This window comes from Centruroides sculpturatus, unplaced genomic scaffold, assembly GCF_000671375.1.
Source record: "Centruroides sculpturatus isolate CEXI.00-Female unplaced genomic scaffold, Cexi_2.0 scaffold337, whole genome shotgun sequence".
Lineage (NCBI taxonomy): Eukaryota > Metazoa > Arthropoda > Arachnida > Scorpiones > Buthidae > Centruroides > Centruroides sculpturatus.
In genome coordinates, this window is record NW_019384508.1 from 34825 (window position 1) to 50131 (window position 15307).

The 15307-nt window shown below is 28.1% G+C and overlaps 1 protein-coding gene across 4 annotated transcripts in view; it reads left to right on the top strand.

Moving 5' to 3' along the window:
* LOC111622277 (GA-binding protein subunit beta-1-like) overlaps positions 1–15307 on the top strand; it is a 55037-nt gene that overhangs the window by 26757 nt on the left and 12973 nt on the right. For all 4 annotated transcript variants that reach the window (XM_023364632.1, XM_023364633.1, XM_023364634.1 and 1 more), the window contains exons 2-6: positions 7233–7358; positions 9705–9902; positions 12030–12194; positions 12363–12657; positions 12804–12881. In XM_023364632.1, coding sequence (XP_023220400.1) covers positions 7251–7358; positions 9705–9902; positions 12030–12194; positions 12363–12657; positions 12804–12881 — 844 coding nt within the window. In that variant the 5' untranslated portion in view covers positions 7233–7250. The remainder of the gene's footprint in view (positions 1–7232; positions 7359–9704; positions 9903–12029; positions 12195–12362; positions 12658–12803; positions 12882–15307) is intronic.

Here is a 15307-nt window from a genome sequence, read left to right on the forward strand (position 1 = left end):
TACAGTATTTTTTAACTTATTCAGTTTCTTAAGTAGACTGCAGGTGAACTTTTTTAAAATTAAATATATGAAGAATAGATTAAGATCAATCCTGATTCAATCTCAACTAGAAACATTGTGAGAAGAAAATTTGCAGCAGGGTTGAGAACAAAAAAATTACCATGACTCTCAAATCAAGTCCCTATTATCAAAAAATTATTTATTTTAATACATTGGCAGATCCAGAAGAATCCAATATAATTTTTAAAAATATTTGAATAATTATCAGTACTTTTTATTAACATGTGTAAGATGATTGTATTTCAGATGGTCTGATAAATAAATAGTTTTTAAAAACAATGTTATAACATTTAGACAAGCAGATTTTAGTTTTTTTGTGTGTGTGTTAATTAATGGAGGCTTAAGCTCTGTAACCTATCAATGGTTCTCCCTGTTTTAATGCATGAATGCACAGATTTTTTTTTTTAATATTCCTTTTATACAGGCAAATAAGAAAACACTTTTATGTACTTCTTAATTTATGATGTGAGACATTTGTAAAAAAAATGGTTAACTGGTCTATTTCTCCCTTCATATTTATAGGTGCCTGCATTGATCCATATATTTCTCAACAGTCATGAAATAAAATAAAATATATTTTGTTATTAATTTTATGGGTTCTGTTTTTGAATATATACTACATTTGAAAATATGAATTGATTTCTTATTTTGAATGTGTTGCCTGATGATGGCCTTAAATAGATTGAAAATGTTTATCATTTTATTTGGTTTTTATAACTACTCTCCTGTTGAAAATCATACTTTTTTCTGACTTACTGAAAAAGCTAGACACCTGCATAATTGCTGAAACCAGAAAAAGTATCAACTTCTTCCCACTATCAGCCCTTCAACATCTGCATTTATCTGTGTTTACATCTGTGCATACATATGTGTTTGTTTGATTTTATCAGAAAAATTATTCTCATCATCAACAATTGTGACATACATTTGATAATTTCTACTCTGAAAGCTTTAACAATTCAATTTTTACCATCAAATCCAACTTCTAGATTGCCATCTTTAGATCAGAGAATCATTCAAAACTTTAAATTGCAGTAAAGAAAGCTTATTGTATGAAAGATGTTGCATGTTATTGATGATGGGTCATGTGAGTTTGGACTAAATCTGCCAGATGCAATCAGATGATTAACAAAGCTTGGATTGAAGTTCTACAAAGCTCCTTTGCAATTTATTTACGAAATAAAGTTTAGTCAACAATTTATTGATAGTTTAAGTAAATTGAAATTTCTATCAGAATCCATTGACAATGTCAAAAAACACTGGACCAATCTTACTACAGCAGTAAATGATGAAAATTTTATCGATGTTGATGATGATCGAGTTTTATGCAGACACTTATATGAGGATGTCATCATTGCCAAAGCAAAACAACTAAGCACAAGAGAGAAGCAGTGAAGATGAGGATGAAATAAATCCTGTCAAGGACAAATATCTGTTCTTCCTATATGTAGGGAAGCAAGAAAGGCACTTGAGCTTTTGAGGAACTTTCTAAAAAGTACATTATTCATAAAATAAGATACTTTTGAGGTTGGTCGACCACATTAAAAACATTGTTGAGCAATGAATCGTGGACAACAAACTCATAAAACAGACTTTTTTACAAATAGTGTCAATGTTTTGTTATCTCATATATATAATTATCTAAAAAATAATGTATTATAATACAGTACATTACATATAAAAATATTCTTTTATATTTTATATAATGTATTTAAGTCTAGCTATATTGTTTATATTGTGATAATTACTGTTTCATTAAAATAAAAAGTTTCCATAACTCAAAATTTTATTAACATGAAAAGTTTTTCTCTATTCTTTTCACTTCAAGTCATTGAAAGTCTGCTTCATAGATTCTTTTTATAATATATATTAAATGTAATTTTTATGTCATTCCATTTATTAATTCTAATTCTTATTGTTTCTTATAATAAGTTTAAAATTTTTTATTCTTTATATAAGAAAACTAAGATTAAATATGGTGTACATTTAATACTTTATTAATATTATAGTAGTAACACAAATTTTTATACATATATATATATATATTTCAANATCAATTTCACTGATCTCCAGTTACAGAATATAAAGTAATGGAAAAATAAAAGAACATAAATTTGTATTTACATTCTTTTATTTTTCCCTTTCTTTATATTCTATAACTGAAGAAGATCAGTGAAACTGATCAAAAATTTTACTTTTATTAAATTCATTGCTGGATTTATAAAGGTGTGAGTTTTTGTGAAATAATTACTTGTTTAATGACTCATGTTCTTTCTTTACCAAAGGCCACTTGCCATGACAGTACATTGCTTGTGGGATATAGTATAATTTCAAATATTTGAGTAATTACTATTTTATGAAGTTTGTTTAAAAAATGATAATACTTTAATTATTTTTGCTTTATTAAATGTGAATACTTAGAATGAACAAATATGATGATTGAATAGTGCTGAAAGATGTTATAAATTGTTCAGGGTATCATAATCAAAGGTGTACCATACAATTCTTAAAAAAATATATGAATAAATAAATAGTTTTTTAATTAAAAATTGCTATTTAATTTGCATAATTATAGAATTAAATATTGTAATATCTTACAATATAAAATGAATCACATGTAGATGTAAACTTGACAAATAAATTGAACTTTGTCATTTTGTATCTCTGATGAAATTCTATCTGTTATACAATTCACATATGCATATGCTCGAAAATATAGCAATTAGTTACAAAGATATATTAAGAGACGTTTATTGGTATAAATTAAATTACATAGTTATATTCAAATAGTTTATTGCCATCTTCAATTATAATTCAAAATTTAAAGCAATGTTTTCCATAGCTTAATTTTAAATAACTTTAATAATAACCAAATGGTTTTTAGTATTTAGTATTTATCAATTATATGAAGAAAGATGTTTAAAAACATTCATACTTTAATTGATTTAAATATTAAAAAAATAAAATATTCAATATGATTATATAGTTTAAGCAGTTTGGATATTATAATCTTTCCTTAAATACAAAAAATTAAAACAAACTTTTTAAAAAACAGAAATGAATAAAAAAAATTAATGTATTACTTTCTAAATTATTCATATACACAGTAAATGTAGAGAAAGTATATAAATAGAGGAAAAAAATTGATTCCAGATAAATGATTAATATCCACAGCTGAAGTGATGACATCATAAAACCAAACTACTACTAAAGAATCTATGATTTTCTCTACATCAAAAAAGGATCTTTTGTAAATATTAATGACAAACATTTCAGATAATGGTTAATCAATCAGTTGATTTATTTGACTTATAAATATTTTCAAAAATATGTATTGAAAATTAAAACATCAATTTGAATGATTTTTTTTAATTCTAAATTGTGATTGAAATATATATTTTAAGATGCATTATAAAGTTTAAAAAATATTTAATTTTTGAAAGAAAAATTTAGAATTGCAAATATAGTAAAAATAATATAGCAGTAATGCGTTAATATGTTTTAGATACATTTAAGTAATGTAAATTGTTGATGTACTTTTTCTCTAAGTATTTGATTTCTATTATTGTATCTTTTATATTGCTACAATGTGCGTATCTTTTTAAATTATCTTACATCACTGTATTAGATTTTGAGTTGCTATACTTCTCCATATATATCCAACTAAAATTTAAAGCATAAATATTAATATAAATAATTCACATTAAGTTTTATGCATTAGAATTTAATATGAAATTAACAAAATGTATGCTTTATATGTCTTATATATTATATAATTTGATATGCAAGCTCTGTTGCATCCATAAAACAAATTAGTCTAAAAATAATTTTATAAATGTAGCTTTATTGTTTAATTATTTTCCTATTACTTTTAATTTTATACTAAAATGCAATTATTTTTAGTGAATTTATATCTGGTAATATATCTTGCTAAGAATAAAAAAATTTAAATTATTTAAGATAAAAAATATATGTTTCTAATATTCAGAGATTTACATAAGTTTTTAGATTATTTGTAAAAAAACATCATATAACGTAAGATTGACAAGAATAGAAACAAATTACAGTTTTTATACATTTTAAAGAAAACGTACTAATAAGTGAATTGTAATATATGGAAGAATATTATATTATCCAATATCTAACAAAAATAATTGCATTTTGTTTAAAACTGTTATCCAGTAACAAAATGTAATTAAAACACCATAGCTGTAGTTATTATTATTATTAGGCTGCAATTTGACCTCTAAATTCTCACTGTTGTCTGTCTTTCCTTAATCTCAAGAACGGTATTACATAAATGAAATTACAGACCATATATGGAAAGTTTAAGGGCAGGAAGTCCTGATTAACTATATATAAACTTCTGATGCACACTATTGATAGAAGTCATGTTATTTCAATTCAAAAATTTTCCCCTGAAAGGAGTTAATTAGATGACTGGCACAGCTCCATTGCTAATAGAAAAGTATGATGTTCAGGGGCAAGACACTATACAGTACTAATTTGAGGTGAATAGCATATATTTTAAATTAAACAAATTAAAAACATGATTAAAAATTTCAGCCAGGCATTGTAGCAATGTATCAATAAATAATTGCTCTATGAAATTCGAGAATAACTGGAGGAAATAGTTTACAAAAACTTACACCTTTATAAATCAGTAATGAATTTAATAAAAATAAAAATGTTTTTGATCAATTTCACTGATCTCCAGTTACAGAATATAAAGTAATGGAAAAATAAAAGAACATAAATTTGTATTTACATTCTTTTATTTTTCCCTTTCTTTATATTCTATAACTGAAGAAGATCAGTGAAACTGATCAAAAATTTTACTTTTATTAAATTCATTGCTGGATTTATAAAGGTGTGAGTTTTTGTGAAATAATTACTTGTTTAATGACTCATGTTCTTTCTTTACCAAAGGCCACTTGCCATGACANAAGCATAAAATTGAAGATTTCCCGCCAAAATAGAAACTTCCCGATAACATCGGAAATGACGTTCTAACATCATTTTAAAATAGGTATTCGATATCTAAAGCAGAAAGTGTTAGCTAAAAATAGACTTATTTATAGAACAATCCCCCATTTCTCACCTCAGGGAAAGTCATAAAACAGTTGGGTGCTAATGACTTTGTGAAAGGGAAAAAGTTCTACACTTAGAAACTTCGAAAGAAGGTATTTGGCCTGTACCGTCCGCGGGCCGCATAAACATTGATAGGGGGGCCGTATGTGGCCCGCAGGCCGCAGGTTGTGCACCCCTGTGTTAATAGTAATTTTGTTGTCTCAAATTAGGTTTAAAAGTTACTGTATTTACATAAAAGTGAGTCACACTTTTTTAATGAATTTTAAGGATCTGAAGTTGGGTTGTGGCTTATATTAGCAAAAATAGAAAACATGATAACTTCCTGATGTATGTCCATGTGAATGTCAATGATAATTGGCACATCTGGCTTTCCTCATTGTGGGTCTTGCTGAGCTTGCAATACGTAGCAAATATAGACACTCATAGTGCCCACAGGTTTATGATATATGCTTACAACATGATAAGCTTATATAAAGAAATTACTCATCTGGAAAGTGATAGATTAACTTATAAAGGGTGTTCCCCATTATATATAATATCATAAATAAATAAAACCTACTTACTCGAGCCTTTAACTGGTGTGAAGAAATACAAAAAATACAATTTATTTATTATACACATCCCGGTGTGCATGGAGAAGTTATATATATTATCCTCAGAAATGGAAAGGCAACACCAACATGCTTAGGATACAAGGAGTTTATAGGATTCTATGGAAGTTTACAGATTCTAATTAGGCTTATGTATGGAACATAGGTATGGTATTGATAAAAGAAAATACAGCACCACCCTAGCCAGGTACACCACAGACAACAATGTTTAAACCTACCTGGACAAGCTTCCATTATATGACAATCTAAACATAACAACCAAATCAGGACACTAGAGGTTCTCAAGATCCAGATACAAATCTGAAAAGAGCTTTTGCAATGACAGATGATCTAAACAATTTTGTAAATTCTGATTTATACTTTTATTTTACAGAATTTGTTATTTTGTATCACATTATGCACAATTGTGCATTATTTATGTATTTGAACATTTTAAAATAATTTTAAATTCATTCCATTTTGGAACATATTAGCCTTAAGATCTGTGTAGATAAAAAATGTTTGTATTTTATCTACATTAAACTATTTTTCTGGAAGTGTGGTTTAAAAATCAGGTGTGAGTTATTTTTATGTGAATACGATAATTTGTAAATTAATTTAACTTTCATACAACTTATGGATACAAATTCACTGAGTTCAGCATTAATAAAGTTCCTTTAATAAAGTTAATAAAGTTCCTTTCATACAACATTACAATATTGCTTACTTGTTTACAAGTTATAATAATAATTAATTAAAAAATTTAATGAAATTATGGTGCAAAAAATCTAGCAACATTTTAATTTTAAATCACGTTTTAAATATAAATGAAATATAAGTTAAATTTTTCTTGTAGTTACTAGACAAAATGAATAATTTTGTATTTATTTGAAACATGATGTAAAATGCATCTATTTTAAAGTATTATTACTGATATTATTATACAGCAGTAATCTTTGTTTTAAATTTGACTATATTACTGTAACAAAACCATAATATTTCATTACAAAAATTAATATACAGTAGAGTGTCGATTTTCCGAATCAATTGGGGACTGGGGTTGTCTGGATAACTGATTTACGTACGAAAAAATAGTTTAATGTATCCGATGTCTAAATTTTTCTCCGTTGCGTGTCGCTTCGCGTTGAATTTTCGTCGATGTTAAGTGTAACAAAGACTATTGTATCGTTAAAAATTATTTTTTTATTTTGTACAAACAAAATAAATATATTGAAAAATATAAAAATAATAAAAAATTATACTTCAGATGTTAATTTAGTATCAAAAACGTAAAATATTTGAGTAGCCCAAGACATAGCCAAAGATTGAAGCGCCACAGCACTGGCGGAAATTTAAATTTGCCGACTGTAATTCTTTCGGATGATTGACTTTCGGAAAATCGACGCTCTACTGTATTTAAATCAATCAGTATAGAATAATTTAATTTTAAAAATGTGATATGGTTATTTAAGAATTTTTTTTTTTTTATAGCCACCTGAAAATTCTGCCATGTCCCTTGTGGACTTAGGCAAACGTCTTCTTGAATCAGCTAGGCTTGGAGAGACAGAAGAAGTAAGACAATTAATGACGAATGGTGCTCCTTTTACAACAGATTGGGTTAGTATAAATATTATAATATATAGATATTAAGAATAATAAGTAAAGATAAATTTTTGTTATTTGTACTATTGAGTAGAGAGAAGATATCCGTGTGCATGGAATAAGTTCCAGACATTTGCCACTATATTCACAAATTATCCTTAATTATTGCTTTTTCAGGAAATCAAAACATTTATAAAAAAATAGAGTTGTTTTTGTTCTAAAATAGTAAGGCTGATGACTTCGTCAGCCTTACTATTAGTGGTTAAAATGTGAAGAGCATTCTAAACTTGAATTCAAGATCAAAGCATTTAATTAAACAATCAAAATCAACAGACAGTGATGCATGTGTCTTATGCAAAAAATACCACATGCATATCTATCATACTTGCCAGTGTGATAATGTTACTGCATACAAAATTATAGTCAGCAAAAGATAAAGTATACCTAGTTATACAAAAGTGCTTTTAAGGGCAATATGTGAATTTATTTTTTAATTATTTTCTCCCAACCCTACATGCTTAGAGGTCCATCTGTCACCAAGGGTGACTAAATTGGATGACACAATGGTAATTTTTTTTGGATCTCATCATATTTGTATTGGGTACCTGTTATTGAACAAAAGTTTCTAAAACATCCAATTGTATTAGTTCCTATGTACAGTCCACAAAAAAAGTATAAACATACCTGTTTTTGAAGCTTTTTTAATTTTAGGTTAAAAACATATAAAAGTTACTTATAGCTACAGCTTTTAAATATAATTTAATACATTTTGATAAATTTTTATATTAAAATTATTACAAGTTTAAAATTTATTTCAATTTTTTAATTTTTGACTGTAAACATATGCTTAAAAATGACTAAAAGTGTATAATAATTTAAATTGCTCTTCTTATTATTAACAATAGAGGGCAGTAATAGTTTTGAAATCAAATATGGTGGCAATTTAAACAGTGTTCAGAAATTTTGAAAGGAGTTTAAACAACGCATTGTGGTTGCAGTCCAACAGAACAAGAAATTTGTGAAATATATTTATTGCATGGATCTGGCAAGTCATTAAGGCAAATAGCAGCTACCATACATTGTTGTCAGCATCTGGAAATCATTAATTGCAATGTTTCTTTTTACCTGTTTTAAAAGAGGAAAGGTAAGGGTTGTCAGTGACACCAACCCTTGCCTATGGTCACCGTTCAGTACCCTGCCTCCAGCATCCCTGTGCTGCCCACTTGCTTCTTTTTGCCCTCCAGATTTACTCACTGCCCAGAGAGGGACGATAGCACCCACTTTCGGAACCACTGTTCTATGGCTTTGAGATCTGGAAAATATGCAAACCATTCCATTTGTTCTATTTCTTCTTCATAAAGGTATTGGTCAACCAGTCTCTCTCGATGTGGACGATAAATTATTATCCATTAAAATGAAATTTTTTTCCATTGCACCAGTATTAGGTTTAACATAGTGTCCAGTATCTCATCTCAATACCTGTGAGAAGTAATGGTACCTCCATCAAACACATGGAGGTTGGTGCATCCACCTAATGAAAACCCAGCCCAGACATTCATTAAAAGCATGTCTTTCTGCTATGTTTTGTGGTTTGTAATGGGCTCCAACTTTCCTCCAGATCAATACACATCTGCTATCAGATTCCAGGGAGAAACTAGACTCATTTGTGAACAGGACATGAGCCCATTGTTGAGTCCAGCCTACATGCTCCTGACATCACTTCATGCAGACCTGTCTATGTCTGGAGGTTAAAGGCACACATATGCCAATTGCCAGGTGTAGAGTCCAGTCTTGTGAAGCCTTCCTGTAAACATCTTCTTTGGGACATGATTATGTACTGTTTGCACAGTAACAATTCCATTTTCTGTTCTTTATTGTCTACAGTACCTTTCAGCAAAAATAGAACTCTGGGAAGATTCCAGTATTTCCTAGTGTTCTTCATTTGCATATATATGTATATTTGATCGCTGATACTAGATGGACAATACGCCCTAAGCATATGGGGTTGAGAGGAACTAATTAAAAAACGATGCAACAGATTGAAATAAATCCATAAATTGCCCTTAAGAGTGCTTTTGTATAACTAGTTGTGTTTTGCCTTTTTCTGCCTATAATTTTGTCTACATTTACAATATCACACTAGTAAGTATAATACACAGAATTTTGTGTTTATTGCATACCATGCATGTGTCACAGTCTTTTGACTTTGGTTGTGTAAATGTATTTGATCTTGAATTTGATTTTATAACATGCTTTACATTCTAACCACTGCTAGTAAAGCTGATGATAATCTAATTTAGAACAAAAATGTTTTTATATATACTTGCAATATATAAACATTTTATTTTAAAATATTTATAGTTGGGAACGTCGCCTTTGCATATGGCAGCTCAGTATGGCCATCTAGCAACAGCTGAAGTACTGTTGAGAGCAGGAATCAGCAGGGACGCTAGAACAAAAGTTGATCGTACTCCTCTTCATGTTGCTGGACAAGAAGGACATGTTGAAATTGTTGAGTTACTTTTACGACATGGTGCTGATATTGAAGCAAAAGACATGGTATTGAATTTTTTATACATAAAAACTTTTATTCATAAATGATATTGTGTTCATTTTCTTAAAAATTACAAATAGACAAAATTTTTAAAAATATTTTTCTAACATATCTCATGGTCTATTGGTTTAGAATATACTTTGACTGCACACTTAATTCAGTTTTGAGTACTAAATACTGTTTAGTTGCTGTTTTGAGTATTAAATGTTGTTTTGAATTGGTTAGATCTGTGGATATGGTCACAATAATAATAATATCTTATATATAATAATAATATAATACAATCATGTAATAAAATAAATTTATAGTCATCTATATGGTTAGACAATGTAAGGACACACAGGCTTCGGACCACAATTACAATAAGAAACAAAACACACTTTTAAAAAATTACAATTAAATAGTTTTTATGTTCCTAAATTTTATATATAACATCCAAATGAGAACTGTTAGGAGACAGTTTTTTGAAATAACACAAGTTAACACAGAGTTCAAAGTTCAAACTAAAGCCTAAGGCCTAGGCTCTATGTTACCTGAAAATACAATTGAAACTGAATTACACAACCTATGGTTTTTTCATCTTCAGTTTGGCAGAAATCTAACAGAGAACAAATTTGAAAATATTGTAACTTTTTTCTTTCTGTTCAGTTTTTCATTTGTGATTTAATCAAAAATCAAACCAGTTTGTAATTAATGTAAACAAATTGTAAGTTGTCTCATTGTGTTATGTGTGGATTTATTCTCAACATTTATATACAGTAATACCCCAACTTACGCAAACACAGAGTTACGCGATTTTCAAATCTCGTCGATTCGTCTTTTGTTTGAGCGCCAAGCAACTCTCGGTTACTCAATTCCCCCACACTATTGTTCGGCTTACATGTTCAGACATGTCGTGCGGAATCAACACATAGCCACAATTTATTTTGTGTTATTTATTTCTGTGTTTGTTATATCTACGGAGACTCGAGAGACTCTATGTGGTGATTTTTTCTAACCGTGAACGAATCAAAAGACGAGATAAGATTAACGAGAACATTTATTAGCTTACATACATCCGACTTGGGTTTTACACAAATTGCGAAATTATACCCCAACTTACATGAATTCGACTTACGCGGTTATCACTCGGTCCCACCTATCGCGTAAGTTCGGGGTATCACTGTGTTCATATGTGCCTAAATATTTTTGTATAGTTGTGTGTTTGACTAATTGAAGGTTAATAATAATGTTTTTTGCAATAAATGGTGATAAATAATTTTCTGATTGAAATAGTTGAATTAAGCAAATTTAAAAGCTATTCATAGCATTGTACTTGTTGCTTTTTACTTATTGTTATCATTATATTTTAAATTTACAAATTTCAAACGATCCAAAAGTATTGTTATAAAATAATGCAAATCTAAAACTATTATTGGATAGAATTTGGTAAAATTGAAAAAATCTTTATTCATTTTCAAATTCTAAAAAACAGTTATTATGAATATACTGTTATGTTGTTTTTGCAATTAACTATCAAAAACACAATCCATTGATAAAGAGATTGTTCCTGATCCATATAATGATTAAATAAATGTACTGAGTGTAGATGATCCAATATTTATTGAATGATTGTCATCATTTTTATTTACTATTGTAAATCGCTTTTATAGTGGAGGATATTTTTGACTTATATTTAATTTTTTAAATTACTAATCTGATATAATCAGTAAAATCAGTAGGTATTTTATGTTCTTCATATAATTATACAACAGTAGTAGACTCTTTTTTGTGTATAATGTATAAAAATGCAATTGGAAGTCCAATTTGTTTCTCATAAATGACATTGGAAATGTCAAAGTTTAGAAAATGTCTTGATAATTTGAAATTATAAGTTGTATATTGATTAACAAACTGAAAAAGATATAAAACTTTGGATTTGATTTTTCTCAAATGTTATGTTTTATTAAATAAAAAAAGTATCTTTTTGTAAAATATTAATATTAATCTCTGAAAAATGTTGCATAATTAATTTAATTTATCAGTAAAATTTTTTCTTATGTTAATTTTGAATTATTATTACTAAATATTACATATATGAAATAATATAGTTAAATACATATATAATTGTTCTAATGTAATTTATTTTCTAGTTAAAAATGACACCCCTTCATTGGGCTGTGGAACGTGGCAATATATCCGTCATTCATAGTCTTTTACGGCATGGTGCTGATGTAAACATTTCTAACAAATTTGACAAAACTCCTATTGACATTGCCATAGATAATAACAGAAATGATTTGATACAGCTTTTACAGGTATAGTAACAATTTAATTGGCTGATTTATTAAGTTGCTAAATACTATTTAAAAGTTTTATTGGATAATATAGATTGGAAATTTAATTTCAGTAAAGTTTATATAAAATACTGATTATTTTAAATGAATTTTATCATTAATTTTTATATAACTCATTATTTTTATTAGGAATATGTAAATAACAAGCCTAAAATAAAAGAAGAAATCAAACCAAGTTGTGCGGGAACAACTAAAACTTTTTCGAATAATGATGTAAAAGTACCAATAGCTAAACTGACCAACACAACAAATATTCCTAGTAGTCAGAGTGGTATATCATTTACATCTTCACCCATGTGTTCTTTAGGAAAGAGCAATAGGCCCATCTTTCTTCATGCTAATCTTGCTCACATACAGAAAGCTGCTGTTGCTGCAGCCGCAGCTTCTGCTATTGGTAATACACCGAAAACTGAAGTAGAAGAAGGTAAATAATATTTGTTTCTATAGAATTTAAAATTTAACTATATGAGACATTTTGTACATTTTATAATTAGAAATAATTTAGGATAATTATAATATAGAAAGAAATTTGATTTTCAATATTAAAATCATTTTTATTATATATTTTAGATGATGTTTCTGATCAAAGTAGTACTTCTGTTTTAGCAACTTTGGCTGCCTTAGCAGAAGCTACTTCATCAAATACAGGTGAATATATTTAATTCTGAACCTCAGTTATGAAGTATTCATTTCTATTATCTAAAAATATTTTAAAATGGATTGTAGTCTATCATTTACAAGATGTCCTTTATCATGATGTTTGTAAAAGTTGGATCTATCTTGTCACTTCAAATATATTGTGGGTTAATTAGAAAATATAAAAAAAAAAAGTTAAAGGATATGTAAAGGTTATTAAAAACAATTACAGTAGAACCTCGATTATCCGCCCTAATTGGGGACTGGGGTTGGTCAGATAATTGAAAAGTCGGATAACCGAAAAGTATGAAAAAATCCATTATTAGTGTAGTATATTATTATATCCCATGTAATTAGTATATTAGTATATCGCTATTAACCTATTTTGCGTTGAATTTTCATCGATGTTAAGCCTAACAAAAATTTTTTAAAATAATAATCGTCGCTATTGTATCGTTAAAATTAGAAAATTAAGCTTCGTTTAAATACTGGCTCTCTTTCATGGTTGAATGAGTGTTGCCAGCTAAAACACGTAAAAATAATATTAAAGTAGCCAAGACATAGCCAAATATTGTAGCGCCACATCACTAGCGGACATTTGAAATTTGCCGACTAGGACGGTCGGTTAACCAAGGGGTCGGTTGATCTGGGGGCGGATAATCGAGGTTCTACTGTATGAGAATTTTGGTATAGCACTTCATTGTAATAGAGAATGGTTTAATATATAGGGTGGATGGGAAGTAACTAGGCATTGAGAAATTACTATAATTTTTGTAAGAATAATTCAATCATAAGAAAATGTGTGCGCGCACATGTAATCAATCAATGGAATTTTATAATTCCTGCATTGACAGTATGGACAGTGACCAAGAGGGATTGCATGCATTGTGGCAAAAAAAGAAAGATGGCTGACCACTCATGTCTGTTCAGGATTGAGTGCAGATTGCTGCACAGTGAGGTGTGTAAATTAGTAGTTGCTGTGCAGAGATGGTGGCATTTGGTGAAGAGACATCATACTACAATCTGTCTGTAAACGATCAAGAATTGTCATTTGAAGCTAACATGACCACAGGTTTGGTTGCAGACACACAGAAGTGACCATCCAGCCACGTCACAATTTGAGGAAAATAGTTGATGGATAGCACCAATGCCTGCATTGAATTTTAAGGTGTGCATCAATATTTCCATTTATTAAGGGGTATAGGTCAAATAATTTTCATCATAATTGCATTAAAAATATAGAAATTATATCAATTTCTCAATTCCTAGCTACTTTCCTTCCAGTCTATAGAAAAAAGGTATCAATAGTAACAAAGAAAGAAAAATATGAATTATAAAGATAAGTATTGGAAGATGACAAAATATTAAAATGCAAAAACAGAATGGACAATGATATTAATTTAGACAGGAATTAGTACAAAAACGTAATGGCTTTGCATTATAATCCAATAAAAATTTAGGAAAATGTAAATGAGAAAGTTGAAAGATAGGAGTTTTAAAGGCTTAAAATTTACGACTGTTTTATGGCCAGTGATGCCAGAGGATTGTTGATTGATGGATTTTATGTTAAAGTGTGTAAGTGGCTATTTTAAAGTGTTCATTCAGGTAATACTTGGTGTTTTTCCTGATTTTTGTTAGAAAATTATAGAAAATACGTTTATTTCCATTTGAAGACTGAAGAAGGGCATCAGACTTGTGGAACCCAAAATGCATTTGAAATAATTGAGAAGGTTTCACTTTTATGAGGAGAGGTCACTTTTAAGGAGAAGGTTTCACTTTTATGAAGCCCAGTATGAACCTGTTGATAAAGGGTGTCTTGTGGGTGAATATAAGATTTCAATCCAGTTTAAAGTGTTTTTAGAATATATTTAAACTCTTAAATATTTCTTGCACAGAATATTAGCAAAAGAAATAATTCTTATAATGAAAATTTGTGACACATTATACATACTTTCTCAAAACAATGAAGAATTTACATGTTTTCAAAATATTTAAAACAAAAATCTTTAATAATAAAATCATTTTATTAAACTTTTATTTTATGTTTAGTAAAATTTAAATTCATATATAATTTCAAAATATTTTAATGTGTGATTTCGCTTAAAAAATTTTAAATAACTAATATTCATTTCTTTATATTAGAAAAACAAATTTCTTTTTTGAAATTGCATATTTCAAAGATTTTTGTTATATTTCTGTCATAGAAACATTTATTGAATTTCAAAGAACTTCTGTTTTGTCCTCATAAGATTTAAACTGAGAAGAAAAATAAAATATGTTCAATCTAAAATAAAATACTTTCTCTATCCAACTTTTTGTACCTTCTATTCTGTAATTCTCTGAATGATACTACTAATGAGTTATTGAATGTTTAAATAATAAATTTAAGTTATTAATTAATGTGCAATTCTTTGGAGATATTTTATTTTTAAGAAAAG